Genomic DNA, 18,863 nt, shown 5'->3' with positions numbered 1-18,863 from the left:
ATACTTTCAAACAGAAGAATAATTTGCTATTCTCTGATATTAAAATACAAAAAAAGAGTTTAAATTGTGGAGTGTTTTTAAATAATCTCTGGAGACACGACACTGGAATACTGGGCTGAAATGACATCAATCTTAGCTATTTCATAATTGAAACAAGTCCCAGTATGTCCCATAAAACCTCACAAAATTAACCTAAAGTTAGGAAAATGAGAAAAACTGTGAGTACTATTAGTACCTTGTAGAGTAATAGAATGTAATGGTCAGTTCAAGATCATCTTATTTCTGTTGCAGACATTAAAGATTTTTCCACCCCATGTTCAAAAATGCAAATGTTCTGCAGGGATATCCTGTAGATTTTTTGACTTGGTGTATATACTACCTATATAAGATAAAATCACAAAGCACAAAAGCAATTGAGTAGAAATTTTCTAAAATTGTGCATATGAAGGTATTTGGGGCATTCTTTCCTACCCTTTTTTGCATCTACACTTCTATATGCCTGACTGATAATAACTATTAGATCTCTCTTTATAAAGTTCTCCAAAACCATGAATCTTCTTGGACCCTTTTGGTTCATTCCCCTAGATTTAACACAATTTTTTTTTTTCTCAAGTATCTGGGCTTTGCTTTGATGGAACAAAGAAAGAGAGAACAGGGACGTACACACAAGAGTATTGGACCATGCCCAAGTCCTGTAAAAGTTTTCTGGAAAGGTTAAATAGTCCTCAGCCTGTACTCATCTTTTGCACAGCTTTGGTCAGACCTTTCATTACCAATGGAGTCTCTGGTTTTATTAATGTATTTATAAAGATCATGCCATTTCTTTTCTAGGATACTTCAGTTTCCACAATACAGTATCAGGGGCCAGTTTTGCTCAGTTGTTTGAGATAAATAATAGAACTGAAGCAGAAGGAAAGTCAGAAATAAATTTTCAGTCTAGAGTTTGTGAAATAATGTAGCTAGTAAGAGAAAAACTTCTCAGTTACTTTTCTCAATTACTACAACAATATTTTATAATGGTGCAAATCTGGTCATTAGAGCAGAAGAGTAGTTTTTTTGTATTCAATACAAGGATTTATGACTTGCTTTTCTGTCATTGCATGTCTTGTAGAGTAGGTATAGATTTTAATTTAGCAAATTTAAAGATTTAGAATGGGTTCTGTAATCTACTTTGGGCAGGGGTACATATGCCTGTGGAGAGAAGTCACTGAAGGTAATGAGGTTTTTCAAATGCTGTGCCCTCAGCCATCTGTTTACAAGACCACAGTTTGCAGTCATCTTGTAAGCTGCAATGTGTGGAATCTGTGGAAATGTTTCCATCATATGGCCATACTAGCTCAAGCTGGTGCCAAATGCTAAACTTCTCACTGCTTGTTTAAGGAAAGATTCTATCTGCAGTTTAGTCCAGACATTGCAGAAAAATCAGCTTATCAGTTCTTTTAATATTGGAATTTTTAACAGGCACTCCTCATATATGCAAAATACAACACTCAAATATTTTAAAAAATTCAAGGATATTTTCCCAACTTCTGGTGCTAGAAAATATGTATATTTGCAGCAATTACATGAGATAAAGGGGAAAGTACACCATTTTTTTAGGCAAGAACCACACAGTTGATATTTTAAAGGTAGATTTCAGCTGAGTGGATGCATGGGTATGGTGTGTGTGCATGCATGCAGGTGAATCACACCAAAATCCTTGGAATTTGTCACCAAATATTGTATTTTTTCCAATATTTACCTGGTTCTTGCATTAGTTGCTATTTGCACCTTCTGAAGTGGTTGGCGAAGGTTATTTCTTCATTTTTCCAAAGGATCTTTTCTACTACTTTGAAGACTTGATCAAAATAGATTAAAATGAGAACATAAAATGTGTAGTTCAAGGACGCTTTTTGCTCTTTTTTTATCTGCAGATGAAAAGTATAGAAAATTGGAGATCTCCAAAAAACAGTGTAGAACATTCACTTCTGAAATTACGTTCCTTTGGCAAGGTGCATGGAAAAGATTTGGAAAAAAACAGAACATAAGTGCTGGCAAAATTGGTAGGAATGTTGGAAAAAAATTTTAAGTGTTGCCATAAGAATTCTTTGAAAATCCTCACTTATTCACATATGAAATGAAAGTAAAAAAGCATCTGTCCTCTTTTATGCACACTGACCCAATAAAACTGAATAATTGTATTTAGCAAAGTACAAAGTTTTCTAAATAGAGCTCAGTCTGGTTTTGGCTTTCTTTGTCATTTATTCCACTACACTAAAATATTGTGGTTGAATATGGGCATATTTTGGAAAAAAACCATCAACCACTGAACAAAACAGTGAATATAAAAAGAAGAAAATATTAAAGTTTGCAAAGATGATTCTTTTGGTTCAAACATGAATTTTTTAGGACTCACTGTTAGTACAGTAAAAAAGATCTTGGACCCGTACAAATTTTTTCACTCATCCTGGTATAGGTAAATTTGAATTTCCTGCAGAATTTTTACCTCTGTAACTATTTTCTTTACTCAAATGGAAGAAAAGCTTGCATGTTAAGGTCCTGATCCTATAAACATTTTGTCATGTTGAAACTCAAATGTGTTTTAGTATTACATGAACCAGTTGAGCTGCTTCTATCTATAAGGTTATACTTAGCTGTTTGAAGGATCAGAAGGGTCATTTCAAATTGTAAACTGAATTTCTTGCATTTGCTTGATTTGTTTATTTTTCATTCTATTACTAAATGTAGTTGTTCTTCAGTGAAAACAAATAGGAATCCTAAACCAAAAATGAAAATCAGTCTTGTGTGGCTCAGAAATTATCACACTTTAAAAAAGGATAATATATAAAATTATTTCACAATCTAAAATAATAATGATGAAAAATTATTTTAATTTCCTAATTACCTCTAAATATTTTCTCTTGTTTGTATGGGTGTACCTTCTTACTGTCTGTTTATTGCAATCATATTTGTTTCACACCCAGCACTGTTAAAAGTAATAACTAGATACATAATATCATTACTGTGATTTACAGTCAGTAGAATTCCTAATTGATTTGGTCCTTTATGTTGAACAGTTCGGGCCGTGGTACTTGCCTTGATAATGAGCCTCCCAAGCGTGACTTTCTTTATCCAGCTGTGGCCCCAGGTCAGGTGTATGATGCTGATGAACAGTGTCGCTTCCAGTATGGAGCAACATCCCGCCAATGTAAATATGGGGTAAGAAGTCTTAATCCTTATGCTGAGTGTTCTGCTTAGTCATTTGTATATATTCCGTTATAGCATAAATCTTTAGTTAGTTGTAGTAGTGGGTTACAGATTTCCAATAGCATGGCCGGTGCCATAGTTTGTAAGCAAAGGGTTAATTTTAATCCTTATGCTGCATCTTTTGTTTGAGCCCTTTGTATGTGCTGTACACTAAATGTGGGTAATAATGAGCTGGGTAAGGTGTTCTTTAATTGCAGGGAGAAAAAGAGCCCAGAACACTCGAGCCCAATCCTTGTAAAGTGTAATTGAGAATTTTTCCCTGATTTTGCTTGACTGAGATCAGGTTTATGTTGTATTAATCTTGGAACATGAAGTCTGTTTTTTTGGCTGTAATCTTTCCATATAAAGCTACATTTTGAAGCTCCTTTTGTACTTGTATTGATTTATCAGATATGATTTTATTTTCTTGTTTGTTTGTTTGTTTGTTTTCCCCCTGACATTGAGTCTATTGCATCTCTCATTATTCAGATATCTATTTTGAAAGATGAATTATGGTTCAGGGAATAGATGAACATGAAGCTAGATAGCTGGATAGAATACTGAGTAGCAAAGTACTAGTAAAGATTTGGCTGCACGTACCAGTGTGCAATAATTAAAGTAATTAAATTTACAGTAGAAATAAAAATCTTCGCATGTAGGTCATTGTATTACAAATATTTACTTAAAATCTTCCCGCCAAAAGTATGCAGTTAAAGGCAAAAAAGCATTCTGCTATACTAGTTATGAAATAATCAGCTGAAACCACATTAAGTAAACATTGAGAACATATCTTATGATTTAAAAGTAAATAGTTTTAATGATTTTAAAATCTTAGATTATTTAGATAAAATAATGAAATAAACCAAGAAATTCCATTTTTAATATTTCTGGGGTGATGAATACAATATTATTTTTGGGATGCCTCTTTGGCAAATTGCATTTTGGAAAGGATCTAAGAGCTATGTAGCTGGCTAACTAGCTCTGAGTCTTCTGATTCCTCATCAAGCCTCTTTTGGCCTTTATTGTTCCTCTTTAGGTTCTCACTTCCCATCACTATTTTTAATGGCCCTATTTCCTGTCTCTTCATCTAAATCATACCATTTTTATTTTTATTTTTTTCTTACAAATTTTCACCACAATCTTTTAATTGCAGACTAGAGAAATTTGCAGCTATTTAATCTATGATTTATAGCACAGTTTTTGGAGACATATTGCATTCTAAATTAAACTGGAAAGTTCATAATGTGCAAAACCTGGCTTTTCCACATATATGTAGGGTTTTTTTAAACACTGTTAAGCTGTGTATCCATTATTGTGATGATTGTACTGCACAGTGCATTTTCTTTATTAGACCAGTTTCTAAACCAGAAATAACTGGAAGTAATGAAGACATATATGTTATCTTTCCCTTTTGCCTTCTGCTTTCTTTTTTAAAAAAGTTTTTTTGGGATTCCCTAAGAGTTATGGAAAATATATTGACACTTAATTGAGGCAATTAATTGGAGCTTCATGAAATGAAGCTATGTCTTCATTACCAGACGTCTGAATTGATATTGGGTGAGGTGTTCCATCAGTGTGCCATCAATATGAACATAAATTCCAAGTGTTTCAGAAAATAACCACACTATTTTGATCACAGGATTCAAACTGCATATATTAATATTTAAGTTATTGTAGAAGTCTGGCAGTGTCCATTCTAATAATAATAAATAATATGCATTTAAAATAGTATATACATTTAAAATATTATCTGCCACAACCATTGCTCTTTAAATGTGACCATGGTGATTACTATCTTAGAGATTTGAAGTGATAATTTTGAAGCAGGGGAGAAACAGCTTTTGGGAGGTTGTAGTGCAGGTGAAAATAACCTACTTAGAAAAGATTTCTTTATATATGAAAGTGTTTCAGGACTGAAGAGTGAAACTGGATCTAAATTCCAGGACAAGCTAAATTGAATACTCTGCTCAACTCTCTTATTATCAAAAGTAAACAGTCAGTGCTTTGAATATTTCTTTTCAATGTACTGTTCAATGAAGGTGCTATTAATAGCTCATGGATCTTTTTTGAACAGACACATGTGCAACTATGATGGAAAAGCATAGCAAAGACTAACTATTTACAATGAATGTGGTTCATATACTAGCTCCTTTCAAGCATTTCTTTTAGCCCTTTTTATTTGAAGCATCTAATAAAAAAGGTGTATAGCAGGTTTTCCAACAGGGAGTTTTGTGACCCAAAAGTATATAAATTCCAAGTCTCAGAGAAAATTGCTTGCATTTTTCTCTTGCTCATTTTCTTTACTGGTTTTTAGTGGCAAGCCATGACAAGAGAAACACTTGAACTCTCAAATCAAAATACATGCAGGCAGAAAATCTTCTGTGGCCTGTGATGAACCTGTTGATATAAATGCTGTTTTCAGAATAACTTGGAAAATCTTCATATTCTTTCTGCTTAGGAATTCTGCCATAATCTTCTAACCTTTAGAAAAAGTACCTCTTTCAACCACGTAGCTTTAATGTTAATCTGTGTTGCCTTTTCTCCCTTATTTCTTCATCTGCTTCCTCTGGATATTAAGTCGAACTGTTGCTTTAGATCATTGATCCTGAAATTCTGCAATGAATTTTTCACTGTTAAAGTTGGAGCTGTTCTTACTTAGGAATGTGAAGTTATATAACATGGAGAGGTGTTAGACCAATTAAAGCATCAGAACTCAATTACTAAAGGGACTTCAAGTTTCTGCTTTTGTGTGCGTTTGTTTACTGACAAGGGGACAATCTGGCATAAAAAGGAGCTCTTCAGTTTTGGTGCTATTTTGAGGATGACTCCTAATCAAACTATTTAGTTACATTTGGACAGATCTCTTGTAGCAAAAGCATTGAAGCTATTGGTCAGATTTCTCTGTGTTTAGCATAGTAATTGAGACAAGGTGATGCCTTAGCTGTTTGAGCTGAAAAAATAAAGCTGTATTTTAGCAAGTAACACTGATCTTTTTAGTGTTACATGTGCATTGTTCTGTATACTGTACTATACTAATCTATATACTATACTATGTCCCTTTTGATACAGGGAAAACGTTACAGAATTTAGGTGAAGAAATGAGTATTTGAATAAAAAAGTGAAAGGCAATGTCTCAAGCTATTTAAAATATTTCATTTTTAGGGTATATTTTCACACTCAGGAGAATGTTAAATTTATAACTTACAGTGAGCCAAATTCTAATGGTGGAGATTGCACCATTCAACACTAATGTACAGCTTTTTTCGAAAGGCAATACATGTTTTCAGGTATCTTATTGAATTCACTGTAGTGAAAGATTTTTAGGTTGTTGAAAGAGTGCTAGTTCCTCTTCAGTTATGTAACTGCTGGATCTTCCAGGATGACGCAGTGTGGATTTTCTTCTGCTGATTGTCCGATGTGTCTCAATTCTCTGCTCTGTTTGTGTTTTAGTTCCACTAATAGTTCAGAACCTCCTTTAGTCTTTTGGTTTAGGTGATTGTAAGGGAAACTTTTTCATTGACTTCTGATCTCCTTAACCTTTGAGCATCTGCCTAGTAACAGTTGGCTGTTGGCTGTCTCTGGGTTAACTTAGGAAAGAGTTGCAGTCTTGACTTTTGATTTCCCTGCTTTATGAGTTTAAAGCATACATGAAAAATGCCTATCTTACTGATTTTGTGGTTCAAAATAATGCTCTGCTTTAGAGTTCTTCCCTACATTTTTAGAAGAGTGGCTAAAACCTCAGACATTTTAAAAGCAGTTAATACTTTATGCATATGGTTGGTATTGCTGTATTGCATTTTACGATCTGTGAAGGTGCTGGCTGCTAGCAGCAGGGTTTCAGAGATAGTAGCTTACAATTATTTGGTATATTTTGCTTGCATTTTATGCTTTTCTATGCATTGATCAGCTGACTTTAAAATCCAGGAGACTAAATATGTTACTATATATCTGTAGTTCTAAAATATTTCCACTAGGCCTGGATTGCAATTGACCCTAGTAATCGGGTGATACAAATTTCAATGTTCATTAATTAAACATTCATTAATTAAGCTACATCCATATTTCAAGAGAAATAAAGATGTAGTTTACTCCAATTAAATGAAGAGCAGTAGTATTGAGCTTAAGGTACGGGTTTTATAGGAAGATAGAAGCAGAAGTAGATTCTGGAAGCTGATGATCTTTCACAAGGAAAGGCAGAGAAGCCACTGTTGTATCTTTGTACCAAAGCTCTGTTTTCCTTTTGTTCCCTCACTGATACTATGCCTAGGATCATGTATTTAGTTGAATTTGGGCATAATAATAACTCACTGTAAAGCGCCTTTTTTGACCCCAGCTTCATATATCATAACTAAGTTGCCCTTATGCTTGTTAGCTGAGCACATGTAGTTTCGTCAGATGGATTTATGTTGCATTACTCACAAAGTGATGTTAAAAGTATGTGTAAGCAAAGAAAGGAATTGAAGATACTGGTATCATACTCTGTCATTTTTGTCAACTTTTTTTTTTTTTTTGCTTCCTAATCAGTTTAAAGAACTTTGCTGCTATTGTGCAGGCCTTCATCATTACAGATTATTAAAGTTTCAAGCTTTTCTTGTGTAAGGACTTACAGGATTGTGTTGCAATTAAATGAATTTTGTTACGTCTTCTTTTTAAGTTTATGATGTGTATAGCCAAGGGAAGCCTCAGAAGTTTTTCCTTTCTGGAACCTAAAGCAGTTCTGCATCCTTTTTCAAACAAGTTTCTGCAGTCCCCTTTTTGTCTTCATTAGGACTATCTTATCTCCAAACCCCACTCTTTTTCCTTTTTTTCTGTCTTTGTTTTTCTCTTTCTCTCCCTTAAGAAACACAGATATCAACACCAATGTGCCTGCATCTTATGAATGCTGTTAAGAAAGTGCAAGGAGAAGCTGGTGATCAGAACAGGAGAAGTGCATTAGATGATTGTAGAAGCAGTAATGGATGAGATTCCAGATACCGGAATGTTGTTCGAATAAAGATGGATAGGTTGCATGGGTTTGAAAGGGAAAATGGTACTTGGAGGTGATTGACCTTGTAGGGTTCCTTTAGTTTCCTTAAGGTTCACATAAACACCCAATGTTTATGAAAGAATATTGGAAACATAATATGAAGGTGGGACTTAAGTTTTGTATTCTATTTCACATTCTTTGGTGTGTAATTCACCACTTATTGAGCTTTTGGTGGTGAAGCGCTAAAATGGTAACTTTTGGGTGCTTATCTGAACAAAACTTTGAACCTTCTGAAGTTCACTTACTAATTAGGGTCCTCTAGTTTTAGTCGAGTTGTCATCATCATTTCAGCAATGAGCCTGAAAATACTCTGTTGATGATTTTCGGGTCTGAATTGCAATTCAAGCTAATTGTTTTTATTCTCTCTTTTAGCAAATGCTCATCAAGAGGTGCAGCATATTAAAAATTAAACATGCTGAAGTAACAGACAAACCTATTTAAGATTTTTAAAAAATTTTGGAAAAAAAGGTGAACCTCCCAAATTATCATAATTTAATATGCCTTGTGAATGTATTTTCCATATCTTTTTTTTAAATTTTAATTTTATGTGCTGAACTACTAACTTTTGTTGGAAGCTTTCATGAGTTTTGAAAACAAGTACAGCACAGCAGTTTGATCTTTGCTCATATTACTGAGTTTTCATTGTGCTGTATTGTAACAATTTATGATGATGATGATATAGGATGCTTAGATGTTACATAATTTGAAATGCCTGTATGTAACGCTGCATGATGCAACAGAAAGAGGCTCCATCATTTATAATACTTAGGCAAAATGAAGGTAATTTGATTTGCTGTGTTTTTTTCTCTAGATGGGTTCAGCTTTATTTAATTTACTCCAAATACAAGCATCCGAATTCCAAACTGAAGTCATGGAACCCTAAGATACACCGTTACAGGTTGTCATCTATCTTGTCTTGATCTTGTGAAAGGCCTCAGCTTCAGTTTATGTTTCCTGGATTTTTAAATTTTTTCCCTTGTTTACTTTACAAATTAGTAGTTACTAAACACAGACATTTGGAGGCTGACTTTCAAGTAATTTATTAATTTTCAGATTATGCTTCTTTCTCTTAGTTTCATTGAATTATTCAAACAAATATAATGTTGGCAAAATATACATTAGCTACATCCTTTTCTGAGGAAGAAAAGACTACCCTAAAAGGGTCACCTGTTGGTGGGTGGGTGTGGGTGGGTGCATGTGCTTGTGTGAGTGTGTGAAAAAAAGCAGTATACTTTCTATTAGTTATTTTGGGCTTCACTTTTCCAGGGCAGTTTCTTGTATGTTTTAAAGGGGGTTTATTAAAAACTATTGATTAGAGGTGTTACAGATAATGGTGGTAGTAAGGAAATGGCTCCTGTCAATAACTAAAGTAGTAGAATGTATAGGATTCATGGGGTTGAGCTGGAGAAGAGAAAGCTTTAGGAACCTTAGTCAGAACTTTGTTTAACTTCCCAAGGTCAGTTGAAAATAAAGAAGACATAGCCATAGGAACACTTGGTCTAATTCCATTTTCATTTAATGATTTTCATTTAATGAAATAACAACACAGATGGATTTTTTACTTCTTGTTAGGTATCTAATTTGTTTTCAAATGACTGACTATTAATGTTATTTTTCATTTCATGTACAGGGTGATGGAGAATATACTTCAGAGTCTATGTTTTCTTTTAAATGCAGTACAGTGGGGAAAAATAAACAGTATCTTAAATTTGGCTATATTTAAAAGATACTACAAAATCCTTTCATTTCTTGGGTTTAATATAAATTATGTCTACAAATTGATACATTGTGTTATTTTTGTGGATCTTTGGTGCTTTGAATAGTTTCTCTTTGAGGAAATATTCTAGTGATCTTAAGATATTGTATATCTGTCTCAAACAGAACTCCTTTCTGATTTAAGTAGAGGTTTCTGCTCACACATTAGTAGTATGATAAAGCCCATAGTAATTTTATTCCACTATCATTTTGTCTTTAGGGAATTACTGAGGTAAATTCCTGCTGAAATTACGGTCTGAAAAAGGACAATCAGAAGATGTCAGTAATAATATCTAGTTTTGGTGTACTGCTTCTCAGAACAATTTAGGAATAAATGTTTTTCTCATTTTGTGAAGTAGGGAGGTGAGTTGACCTGCTTGTAATCTTCCAACAAACAGATGAACGACTAAAATAGTTTTGGAGCGCTGTATTCGTTAATTCACACTGGTGAATTAAAATGTCAGGCTGGTATTAGATCAGTGAATTAGAAAAGTCTAATGCAACAGAGAAGTCTGATATACAGAAAGAATCCTATTGAAAGGAAGTTACCAAATGCTCCCATTTGTAGAGACAAATGGTAAAGACATTAATTATTACTTCCACTTACATGATAAATAGACGGTATATGTGTGTAGGTATATCAGAATTGGGATTCTGCTCATAAACTCTGGAGCAAAAGCCAGAATTCTGGATTCAAATAATCCTGAAACACAGATGTTTTAAAACTCCAGACTGCTATCCTGACCAATTTTTCGCTTTTGTCCATATCAGAATGTTCAAAATCTTTGTTTCTTAATGCAGTTGAATGTTTTGCTTTTCAGAACATTGGAGCAAACTCTGTGAAGTCAGGACAGCTGCTAACTCAGACATTTGAACTTGGTCAGATCTAAAATAAATAGAAGGTCACAAGTAGAATTATTACAGTCTGACTCTTTTTTATTTGACAATATAAGACACATGTGAAGAATAAGTGAGTAAATTACACCAATTTTGTTCAACAAAATGAGAAAGTAAATTAAAGGTTAAAGTAAATAAGGCAGGTTTATTACGGGAGGACCTCATGCTGTGTCTGAAAATAAGTCATTGTATGTTTTCATTTTGTAATCCGTACTGTATTGAAGTTTGGATTCATGGTTAATTTAGATGTGAAATTGATTTAGTGTTGAATTTTGGCACCTTAGTTTGTTGCTGTAAAATTTGTAATCGAGCTAAATTTTTCAAGAAGCTATGTGATGTATCTTCTGTTACTTCTCTGTTTAATTTTAATTAGTATATTTATTTATGTGTATCTTAATTTGAAGATTTTTCAACTTGAGTGAGAAAAAAAATTGTTCAGAGTTTTAAGTAAATATTTATACTGCTTAAATTTCTTTGTTGAAAGAAAGCTAATTTGAAAAGTTCTGCATTGGCTACAGGTAGATTTTTACCAGTGGCAGTATATCTCCCAAAACAGGTTAAATAATTTTAAGTTTTCATAGTGCCAGACACTAAATAGGATGAATTAACTTAGGCCTAATTGTCAAAAATTGGTTGGAAAGTCCAAGAATCACCAGTTTTCGTTCCATATAATTTCAAACCATTCCTATAGTCTGTTTTTTTAATGGACTATAGAGAAGATACCTTGCTTCTGCCAATCATGAAACTAAATACGCTGTACTAACGTCCCTGCAAGAATCTCATCAGCTGATTTTAAACTTTGTAATTAATTCTGCATTCTTCAAGAAAAGATTCTACTGTTGAACTATTGCTGCAGCTGCTAGACAGTAATGTATAAATAAATCAATTTTTATATGCAGTACAATGCAAGAATTATGAATCTTGGGGTAAAACATAACAGTTGTTCCAGTTGATGTGTATAGAACACATCATACAGGTGTGTAGGTGCCAGATACTTATTCATTACATTAGAGAAACAATTAACCTGGAGGGGAGTGGACAATAACTTCAGTTCATTCATATTGTCTTTTTCTTTTTCTTTCAAGTTGCACTATAGAACCTATATAAGGACTTTTTGTAGAATATTATTTCAAGCAGCAGTTAAATAAAGTGAAACAGTAAGGATTATGATAAGATAATTTTAAAGATCTTGTTATATTCCAAATTTTTAAAAAGACATTTTAAAATATAGAATGTGTATAAGGAAGTTGTGAACTCTTGCACAGATCCCAAAGCAATACAGTAAATATTATTGTGTAAGTAATTTACTGTAAAAGCAAACACCTCTTCATTCTTTTGTGTGTACACAGCTGAATCCAGGGGCAACTGAAGCAACTGCGAAGATTTCCGGTGTTCACCCAATTTTGGATCATGCCCACTTTATGAATTTCAACCCTTTGCTAGTTTTAACAATTTATCTCCAATATCAGCAGAACTGGCTTAATTTAAATTAATAAATGGGCAAAACCAAATGAGAAAATATGGTAGGAACAGAAAGATTACTTGAAAATTTCTGTTAGTTTAACACTGACAAAGTAGGGAAATAGGACAGGATGAATCATTTATGGAAGAGCAGTTGCAAATCTAAAAAGCCTAAAGGAAATATTTTAATACGTAGGTTAGTTAGTGCTAACTACGCATGCACTGCTTTAACAAGTGTTGCAGAAGAGGAGTGCAGCTAGCCAGAGCTCAAAATCTTTGTTTTTACATAAAGGAAAGAAAAATAATTTTTGCTGTTTCATATCTCAAGATTATTGATATCCTTTTTGGCAGGTAATTTTGAGGCAGATAGCAGCCTTAATGGAGACACTACAGCTCATCTGAAGACTACTTCTGTAACAACACTAAAATATACTAAGCCCAGTCTTAGCACAAGTCAAGAAAAAAAGCAATTATAGAACATTACTTGCATGGCAGGTGTGAAAAACATATTATTGCCTAGTTTTGATGCTTCCAGAATGGTTTTTTTTGGGCAGAATATTCCTAGGCAAAATATAGTGTCTTCAAAATTGCTGCCATCACAGCCATTTTTAGATTTTTCTCTACAGACCACATCTTAATTTTCTCTGTTCAAAACAAATTTGTGTATGTGTACTGGAAGAAATTTTAGGCTTTTATTCTGATCAACTTGCTTTTGCCTTCTTTCCTAGGAAGTGTGTAGAGAGCTCTGGTGCCTCAGCAAAAGTAACCGCTGTGTTACCAACAGCATTCCAGCAGCAGAAGGTACTCTTTGCCAAACAGGGAGCATTGAAAAGGGGGTGAGTGCAAAAAAATTTATTGTTTGAAGAAGCAATTTATTGTTCAAAGACAACAAGAAGAAAGAACTAGAAAATCAAAGTATTTCACAGCAATTATAAGAGTTCAAACAAAAATGCAGGTTATCATAATACGTGTACCTCGTAATGGAAAGTGTCCTACAGAATTTTTTCACCATTATTTTATAGGTGTAATTTAATAAAATATTTATCCTCTCTATAAAACTCTAGAGCCTAGATCAAATAACAACCCCAAAACATGTTCTATTTCTTCTGTCTATTTTTTGAGTGGGTTTTTTTTTTTTTTTTGGTAAAAACTCTTTTAGTTTAATCTTTATTTGATTTTATACCACTCTTCCATTACGAATTGTTGCAGCTTTAGGTCTGCCATGGACTTTGAAAATGTGCAACATAATCTAGAGCCTGAACTATGTCATTTTGTTAGAAGGGAAAAGAATTTTATTTTTTCAGATATATGCCAAATCATACAAGCATATAGAAAAAAGGATGACTGCATAAAAGGGTTTTCTAAAAGCCTGTATTTCCTAGTGACCTTTCTATTTTGACTTTGAATTATTTTTTTCATTGTTCAGTTATGCTTACATAACTGTTTGGCTTTACGGACTTTGATGTACAGTCAGATAAACTCTTCCACCTAACAGAAAAGTACAGAAAGACAGTGTTGCAATAGATAAATTTAGCACTACAATATCTGTCTGATAAGAGAATTTTGATTTTAAAACAATCTCTGTATATCACTAGTTTCAGACAAGAATGTTAGAAGACTGTTTCTCAGTTACAAGGCAAAATCTATTCAGATCTTGAAAAGGAGAGAAAAAAATATTTTAGCTGATTTTAAAGATATGTACTGGGGAGGAAAAAATGCATTCTGCATACCTTTTTTCAAGATAATCTATTTTATGCAGGTTTTGTACCAAGTGAAGAGAGCTTGTTATATTAAACCATTTGTGTCTGCATCTGTTCAGGAGATTCAGTGATCCAGACTGGATTTTTTTCTGAAAATCTATTCTCACTCTGACTTTTGTCATGCTAGCTGAGCTGGTTTCAACAAAGATAACAGTGCATTTTGACTTGTAATCTGATGTTTAAACAGCAAGAATGAAAGCTTTTGGGCAGCTGTCACAGTTTATTAATGTGTGTTGACAGCTTCATTCAGGGCCCATGACCTGGTATCATTCTGATGGCTTTTCCTGGCTGGGTTTGGAAATATTGGTTGACCATGTTAAATAAATTTATTGGACTGGTCACTTTAAAAAACAGAGTGAATAGAGTTAGCCAATAAAAACAGGGAGATGTTCACAGTTTTACCAAAAATGTTAACCTCTATTAGAGTAACAGAAATGTTACTCTATTTCTATTAGAGTAATAGAAAATATTAGAAGCTGTGCTCTTAAATCAGCAGTCTAGGTTTAGTTTGGAACCATTCTCCTTTTCAATGACGAAGAGTAATTTACCCCAATGTATGTATTTTGAACCATGAGACTACAAGTTGTGGTTCTTTTAGACACTGTTGATCTATTCCCTTGTCAAGAAGTTTTAATCAGTTTGCTCTCTCTGCCAAACATCTTTTTCCAGTCATCGGTATATTGTTCCATTATGAGATTTTAGAGGGAAATGAGAGAATCCATAGCATTTTACAAAGATAAACCTGTTAACCAAAGATGCCTGTTAACAGCGGAGAATTGTGTCTGTGAACTGTATCCACAAAGTTTCCTGTAAATTAATAGTTCCTGGTAGCAATAAACCAGATATCATGAGCTCTTTCCAAACATGTAATTTCCTTTCCCAAAGAGTAATATGAAATAAATAGGTTACTGCAGTGTAACACCTTCTTAGTGTTGTTGTTGTTATGATGATGATGATGATGATGATTATTATTATTATTACTGCATTTGTACTGCCTAAAGGCCCCAACCAAGTTAAGCCCTATTTTGAAGGATTCTGTGCGAATATATAATAAATTAAATTTCCAGCTCTAAATACCTAACAAGATCTCAGAGTATTTAATTGTGTTTATATATTTACTTATGTATTATGTGTAACAAATACCCAAACCATAATTTGATTCAATATATATAAATATCTTATTGGCAGAATGTGTGGGGATTTCTACAATTAAAACAGCCTAACCTTCTATAATAAAGCCTTCTTTCAGTTGTTTTTGTAAACTTGCCAAGCTTTTAACCCTTTCGGTTGAAATTTTCTGTGGTAGATATCTGCTTACCCTGGAAGGTTTTTAGAATGTTTTCCATAAGAGTTATTCAGCTGTTGTCTGAATACAGGAAAAAAGAATAGAATTGTTTCTTGCTGCTGATGGAACCTCTGTTGAACCTTGAAGCTTTAATATATTCATGATTTGGTGAAGGGTTTTATATATCAACTGGGTTCAAAAAGGTACACTTTTCTTAATTTGTAATAAGAATTTTAAATACATGTGAAATTTCTCTCTGGTATTCCCAGAGACGTGGTTGTGAAGGTAAATTAACTGATAGATTTTTAAAAAATATACTCATGAAAAAACGCTGTGTATAAAACAATAAGAAGAAACAGATAGGAGTACTTATGTTGTGTTTTAATTTAAAGTAATAAAAAAGGTGACCCTTTCTGTAGCTCATAGATTACATCCATGCTAGAGATCGAAAAGAGGGGCAAACATGCAAAAAACGCAAACACAGTGCTGAAAGGATAGCTTATCTAGCTACATTGTGGGATGATTTAACTTGTCATTGGAAATTAACATAAAATAAATGTAGGTTAGTATTGAACATTACACTTTTTTGCATAATAATTGTAGAATTAGTAGTTAAAATTTACATTAATATTTTTCTTCCTCATACAAAATAGGAAATAAATTTTTCTCTATGTTAGAGTACTTGCTGTGTGGTTGTTCTAAAACCATACTGCTATAAATGTTAATTCTGTAAAGCAGCTAATATTTGTAAAAGTGATCTCAAATGTGCCGCCATATCATATTTTATTTTCATTAGTTACTTCTTTAGGAAAAATTTCAGAGTGCTTTTATTCACAGAGGATTTGCATATTTCATGCGTATTTAAATACATCACTGTCATCTTTCCACTGAAATAATGGAAAATTATTCTTTCAGTGTTAGAGAAGAATTAATATTTCAGACCTAAACCTTCTGTGAAGAACTGTTTTTTTTAAATAGCTGTCACCTCCTCTTCTTTCTTCATATGGTGATTACTCAATAGTCCTAACCTCACTATAGCAGATGAAGTTGCTGTCATTCTTGGAGGAAACACATTTCTGCAGTCCCATTAGAAGTAATGAAGACTTTTGTAATTTTTTAATTACTATGACAGAGATTCTGTGCAACACTGGCTTCTAGTGAAAGATAAATTTTTACTAGAAAATCAGGAGACACAGAGGTGAACATTAAATCCTCAAATTTAAGTTCAGTAGATGGGAAAACCCAGCATTTAAAGAGGTTTTACATGGCAGTGTGGGAATGTGGAAGACAATGTTTGCATGACAGTGGAAATTATACACTACAGGGATTATATACAGCTTTGGAAAAATAAAGTAGGTAAATTGTACCTGCCTATTGTCTCTATAGTTCTAATAGTATGGAATTAGGATAGTATACCTCTTCAGTTTTATATCTGTGATATTGTTATGAATTTAAATCTGAGTATCTTCCATTTCTTAGCTTGGATCTTGGTATGTTTGTTACGTATGTAGTGTAATTTAAATTAAATTGGTTGCTTACATTTTTACTCTTAGAAGCATTTTCATTTTTAGCTTTTGACTTTAGCATTAAATATCTGTTCATGTACCTTTGTGGCATCTCTAATAGATTGCAACAAGGAGATTTTAACATTTAGTAATAAAATTTCTATCAATTTATCAGTGCAAAGAGAAGAAAAACATGATTTTAGGCACTTCTCGAGCTCACTTTATACTCCATCCTTATTGTGTCGTGAGAGGGATTGCAAAACACTGTGATAATGAGGGGTGGACACAGAAGTTGTCTGTCTTTTTTTTGGACAGGATCAATACTACAGAAATTCGAGGGAGTTTAAAAACAGCACTTGCTCAGCTTTTGGAAGGGAAATGTGCAGATTTAGGTCATGATGGACCTGAGTCCATGCTCTGCTCTGTCACCTAAACCTGCAGTAGTAGGAAAGGGTACCTCATAGAGCTGCTTCAAATTCTCAGTGATACGGTAGACATCAGAATGTGATCAAAATATGGGCTCCAGGGTTATTTCTGTATGGTTTAGAAAAGGTATCTGATGAATTAAATTATAAACTTGTTTTAATAGTTAATAATTTGGGCAAATTGTCTGTCATTTTGCATTTCTGATTTAAGTAATAATATTACAAAGTTTAAATGTTTGCTTGAATGAGATTCACATGTCCATTCTGCCCCAAACAAGTGGCCAGTCACTATTTATTATAAAATGATTTTCTGTCCTATGCCTAATGCTTCAGCACTACTTTTATTATGTCTGTAATGTTAGTGAATGAAATATGGAGAAAAATTTTTACTTCATTGTAATGTACTCCAGATTTTCTTTTATAAAAATAAATACTTTCTTTAAAAAGTTATCAGGGGAATTTTTCATTTTCTGTAATGAAGCCTCTACGTAAATCTTCAGTAGAGGGTCTTTTACCAAACTGGGCTTGGAAATGAATCTTAGTGTTTAAAAGAATGTAAGCAACTTGTAGTTCCTTAATTGTGAAACATTAAGGAGTCTGATGAAATAAAAAATACTTCTGGTGTGTGTTAGGGACCTATAATTCAGGACTGAGTGGAGACATTTAACAAATCACACACACCCTCACCAATGTCTAAACATGGCTAGAAAAAGTAAAATACTAGTCTTGTTATCTATACAGGGAATGCTAATGCCTATAATTGGTCATTGTCTGACCCTTATATTTTTCTGTCCTGATAACTATGTCAGCCTCCAAGCTAATTTTGTGTTTCTTTTGTGAAATCTTTCAGTGGTGTTATCAGGGAGAGTGCGTACCTTTTGGCACTTGGCCCCAGAGCGTAGATGGGGGTTGGGGTCCGTGGTCAATATGGGGAGAGTGCAGCAGGACCTGCGGGGGAGGAGTCTCCTCATCTATAAGACACTGTGACAGTCCAGCGTAAGTAGCTAAAGTAAGCCGGAGCCAACAAAAAGACACATTTGGAAATTATTCAAAACTGTGGTTTCACTTGGTATCTGTAAAAATGTTTTGCTAGTTTGCCAACATTTGTCTTCAAAATAGCAGACAGAAATGCTTAAACAGGAGTTCACTAGACATGCTTCTAACATTTTTAATGTATCTTATGTACTGTAAAGATAGCTGGATTTATATTTAGCAGTAACCAGAATGGTTTTCTTTATGTGACTTGTTGTTCATCATAATATATTTAAATTATGCCTTAAAGAAGTTTCTTTCATAGGGCATATTTCCTTTAATGCTTGTCTCAGATATAAAATAACAATTACTAGTTACTTATTAAAAAAATAAACCCCAAACCCAACACAGTATTTCCAAGGTTTTCAATATAACTGCTTACATATAAACCATAGGTAGTAATATTATATTGCATACAGTGTATTTACATGCTTCCTTGTCCCACACTTTACATGTGGCTTCCTACTGACTCTTAAAACAATTCAGAATGTT

At 33.4% G+C, this 18,863-nt stretch overlaps 1 protein-coding gene across 1 annotated transcript in view; it reads left to right on the top strand.

The window, feature by feature from the left end:
- Window positions 1-18,863, top strand: part of ADAMTS6 (ADAM metallopeptidase with thrombospondin type 1 motif 6) — a 139,413-nt gene that overhangs the window by 79,172 nt on the left and 41,378 nt on the right. The window contains exons 11-13 of the mRNA XM_041414637.1: window positions 3,057-3,198; window positions 13,093-13,200; window positions 18,190-18,335. Coding sequence (XP_041270571.1) covers window positions 3,057-3,198; window positions 13,093-13,200; window positions 18,190-18,335 — 396 coding nt within the window. The remainder of the gene's footprint in view (window positions 1-3,056; window positions 3,199-13,092; window positions 13,201-18,189; window positions 18,336-18,863) is intronic.

Source organism: Onychostruthus taczanowskii, unplaced genomic scaffold (genome assembly GCF_017590055.1).
Source record: "Onychostruthus taczanowskii isolate IOZ18803 unplaced genomic scaffold, ASM1759005v1 scaffold46, whole genome shotgun sequence".
Classification (NCBI taxonomy): Eukaryota; Metazoa; Chordata; class Aves; order Passeriformes; family Passeridae; genus Onychostruthus; species Onychostruthus taczanowskii.
Note: the sequence above shows the minus strand (reverse complement) of the source record. Positions and strands in the feature narration are given on the sequence as shown.